General features: G+C 41.0%; 1 protein-coding gene across 1 annotated transcript in view; it reads right to left on the bottom strand.

The window, feature by feature from the left end:
- Positions 1-4,380, bottom strand: part of APOO (apolipoprotein O) — a 52,252-nt gene that overhangs the window by 32,140 nt on the left and 15,732 nt on the right. Inside the window, exons 2-3 of the mRNA XM_015589133.2 lie at positions 1,251-1,358; positions 7-104 (exon numbers count right to left, since the gene is read on the bottom strand). Of these exons, the coding sequence (XP_015444619.1) occupies positions 7-104; positions 1,251-1,358 (206 nt within the window). The remainder of the gene's footprint in view (positions 1-6; positions 105-1,250; positions 1,359-4,380) is intronic.

The following is a 4,380-nucleotide window of genomic DNA, read 5'->3' as shown; positions in this document are numbered from 1 at the left end:
TATGGCTCACAATACTGTCTGAGATGTGAGATGCTTTCTTCAAGTTGGGTCCTTGGCTCCTCCACATATTTAGATTGACCCTCGGGAACAGAGTAGAGTGAAAGCTGCATACATTAAAAAAAAAAAGAAAAAAAGAAAAAAAAATGTAGACAGTAATGAGATAATGATCAATTATCAAATTTGTAAGCATCATATTTTTAATAATTCATGAACTGTAAGGACTCTAATGGTTACGTGCACCCTGAACCTCACTTCAGAGGCTCTCTGCACCTTACTATTTTCTTAATCAATAAGGTCAAGGCCAAGAGGGCAGGGCTATGTCCTACGCTCCCTCTGCCCTACTGGTAGCAGACAAAGCATCTCCCCGCTTATATGTTTTATATACTGGAATTTGGTATTCCACCTTAGATTTAGTTTGGAAAAAATATAATACTAATCTAAAGGGTGGGTTTGGTGGGGGGTAAAAAAGAAAAGCTTTAGAGTAACTGAAGAGCATGTTACGTAGATCAAATGATCAGTCTAGGGCTAAAAAAAAAGCAGAATAGCACGTTTATTTTTGTTCCCCACCCAGAGAAGAAACTTTTCACAGCTACCCTTGGTTGCCTCCTTCACCCTCAAAAGTGCCACTGTCCCAAGGCTTGAGAAGAGAGTAAAAGGCAGAAGATAGCTAATTAGCTTTATGTAAACAGTTCAAGTAACCCTGCTCATCATTGAAGGTACATCTTTATGTCACCTTACTCAAAGTCAATAGAAACCAAATACCCAAAGCAAGCAGTGGAAGTATAGACAAAAAAGAATGTAAACAATGGAGAGAAGATCTGTTTTATTTATTTAGTATTTATTAAGCATCTATTTATGAGCCTCTAATTCAGCCAAGAAGCAGAATGAAGCTAGGTCTTTAATTTTTTAGAGAGTTAAAGTACACATGTTTTCTTGTCTTGATCTAGACAGTCTAGAATCAGGCAGATCATTTAGAGGGGAGCTATGCTTGCAATCTACTGGGACATAACAGACTCCCCACTAAAAATCTAGAAAATATTGTGTCCTAAGCTAACTACCATCCATTAAAGTTTATCTGTTGAAAAAGCTAGTTTAGTAGCTTCCCACATAAAAACAAACTATAAAGAAATATATTTCCTTCTAGTAAATATCTTCTAAAATGTCATATCTTCCTGATATATAATTTGTGTACTTTCTACAGTAAGTAAATCAGACATTCAAAATATGTCACAACATGAACAGCATGTTACCTCATTAACCTTCAAGGAAGTTTTGTGAGGTGACTCCTTTTTCTGTGATGCATACACTTTGAAGGTGAGCAGACTCAGGCTGGCCGGCCTCACGGACCTCTGAATTACCTGAAACACAGAAGCAATCTTAAGCTGCTTTTCAATGCTATGAACTGAATGTGTTTAACATGGGCACTTTTGTAACCTCAGCCACTCCTGCCCTGAAAGGCTTACTGCGTTTTTTGAGAAATAAAGGTCTTCCTGAAGTTTTATGGAAGCCAGAACCTAAAAAACATGTTCTCATGGGCTTAAAATTTCAGGTCACCTTGAATTCCCGAAAGACAGTAGTTTCTAAGTTTTTCTGCTTGTCTTTCAAGTAAAATAAAAGATATGTACATACATACCCATACGTACTTTTAGAAATCATATGGAATAAACTTAAAATTATAAAAGTCTCAACCCCCCCCCCCCACACACACACATGCACACACATGCCAACACAAGGGAAGACATTTTTAATGATTTTACCTAGTAATTCACTGAACAGAGTGGAGTTTATTTCTGTAATTATAATAATCAAACTTTCAGAAGGTTTCTCTTTCCGTTCCTATCCAGAGCTGGTCTCCCCAATCTCAGTTCCTGAACACAGTCTCTTTGTGTCCTGCTGTCCCTGACTGGGTCACTCAAGCCCATGGCTTCGACATGAAGCCAGCGACTCCCAGATATGAAGCTCCAGCCCAGAGCTCTCTCCTGAGCTCCCAACTCAGTTATGCTATTACTTCTAGACACTTCTACTTAGAAGGGACAGCAGCTCCCCAGACCAAGCATGACTAATAAAATCGACTCATCAAGATCTTGTCTGTGCCTCCAAGTCCACACCAGGCCTGATGGGTGGATGTGTGCTGTGGAGTCAAGTCAGAAAGCTTCTTCTTAATAATCCCCTCCATCTACACAGCACCTGACCATCGAGCATCTTTCCCCAGGCCTGCCTCTCTTCCTCTGCTTCCTCTCAGGAATGGTGCCACCACCCAACTAGATGACCTGATCAGGAACTCTGAGGTCATCTTCACCATTACCTCCCATCCTATTGGTAACTAAGTCCTGTTAATTCTGCCTATTAAATGATCTCAATTCACTCTCTCTGTCCCCTCCTGTATAATCTTCCCTTGAGCCCTCATTTCTTTCTTGGACTATTTTAGCAGCAATCTAACTGCTCGCCTGGCCCTCTGATGACTTGAATCACTATACCGCAAAAGAATGATCTTTCGAAACTGCACACTTGGTTATCTTCAACCCTTATTTGCGATCCTTCAGTATTTATTACCTAGGACTTTTATGTGGGTCAAATGATGTCCATTATGATCTGACCCCAGTCATCTCCTCTAACCTCATCTGTCATTCTGCCATCTCCCACAAAACCTGAACCTCCTATATGTCTCCCAAATTGTTTTCCAGCATCATGGGTTTGCACATATTGATTCCTATGCCTAGAATATTCTATATTTGCTTTGTCTTTCTGTACAACTGCCTAAAAGCAAGGAAGATTCAGGATGAGGCCGTGTCTTACTCTGTATTCCTAGTGCCCATGACTGTGCCATGACAGGCACTAGCATATAAATGCTCAACAACTGTTTACTGCCTGCATGAAGGAATGGAAATGAGGTGAAAAATAAATGAGCAGATGACTTACTCTAACTACACAGGCATGATTAGGCATCGCAGAAATCATATCGCTGAGGTTTACAGTGCCTGTAACGTGAAAGACTAGGCTATTCTTTAATACTCACAAAATATAAATCTCAGATAAAACATAACAAAAATGTCTGGTGAAATGTATGCCTGGAGTCACACAAATAAAGGAAATTCCCATATTTTAGAAGCAAATAAATAGCTAGAAGTGATTTAAAAGAGTGGTTATTACTTTAACTGCTTTAAAAATAATTAACACACCCCAAAGTACTAAGTGTTCACCTTGAAAGGTCTTAATTTCAAGGCAACATTGCTACATATTTCTTTTGCTTCCAGGGTAAAAGTTAGCCAGCTACTGCTGACTTAGTCAGTATGGTCCCTCCCCGCACCCCAGGAGAGGGCCAGTTAGGCTGCTGGTATCTAGAGGTGGAAAGTCAGTGCTCTCTGCCCTCTGTGTCCTTCTGTGACCTACTAACAACACTGCTTGAACTGGGGACTTTCCACTGAGCCAGCTGGCCCCGCCCCAGGCTTTGTTTCCTTTCCCCATGACCAGTGGCTGGGCCCCGCCCCAGTCTACTCCCCATCCAGCATCGGAGCCTCCAAGCATCTCGGGTTCATATTGTCCCTTATCTTCATCCTCATTTGATATAATGCTTTATGTTGACCTTTTGAATTCTCAGTCCTTGCTTCAATCCTTAATTCTACTTTTCACATATTTTATTTTTCATCTCGTGGCCTTCTATTGTTTTTTGTTCTTATTTATTCTGTGTCAACTTGTTTACTTTTAAAATGTTAACATTTTATTGAACTCGTGATCAATTTCTACCTTATTTTTTCCTCTTATCCATTTTTGTTTTAATATTATGCTAAGCCTGCCAACTGTATTGCCCAAGTTGTCTTCTTCCCTTTCTCCTATTCATCTTCCCTACTAGCCCACCCTCACTCCCGTTCTACAGCAAGAACTGTGGCCACAGGGCGGTAGCACATAAGAGAGCCACCTCCTGCAGCTGCCCTTTCAGCTTCCTGGGGGCTCTCAACAAATAAACAAAGTTAAGAAAAAGCAAACATCATCCCAAGAGATTTGGGAGATCCACAGATTAACACTCCCCAGGGCCCCAATTCTCTTTGCAGAGAGGACAATTTACTTCAGGGTTTCTCAACCTTGGCACTATTGCCATTTGGGGCCAGGTCATTCTTTGCTGTGAGGCCATCCTGTGCACTGTAGGAGGCTTAGCGGTGTCCCTGGCCTCTGCTCACCAGATGCCAATAGCACCCCCTCCCAGTCGTGAGTCAAAAATGTCTCTAGACACTGCCAAAAGGCTCCAGGGGGGCATCCCCCTGCATTGAGGAGCAATGATTTACTTGAATAAATATTATTGGTGACATCTCTCACCATCCAGACTTTAAGAAAATATGTGTTTAAAAAAATGTATGTGGTTTAAAATCCATAGTCTCAAACCTA

Source organism: Pteropus alecto, unplaced genomic scaffold (assembly GCF_000325575.1).
Source record: "Pteropus alecto unplaced genomic scaffold, ASM32557v1 scaffold23, whole genome shotgun sequence".
Taxonomy (NCBI): Eukaryota; Metazoa; Chordata; class Mammalia; order Chiroptera; family Pteropodidae; genus Pteropus; species Pteropus alecto.
Note: the sequence above shows the minus strand (reverse complement) of the source record. Positions and strands in the feature narration are given on the sequence as shown.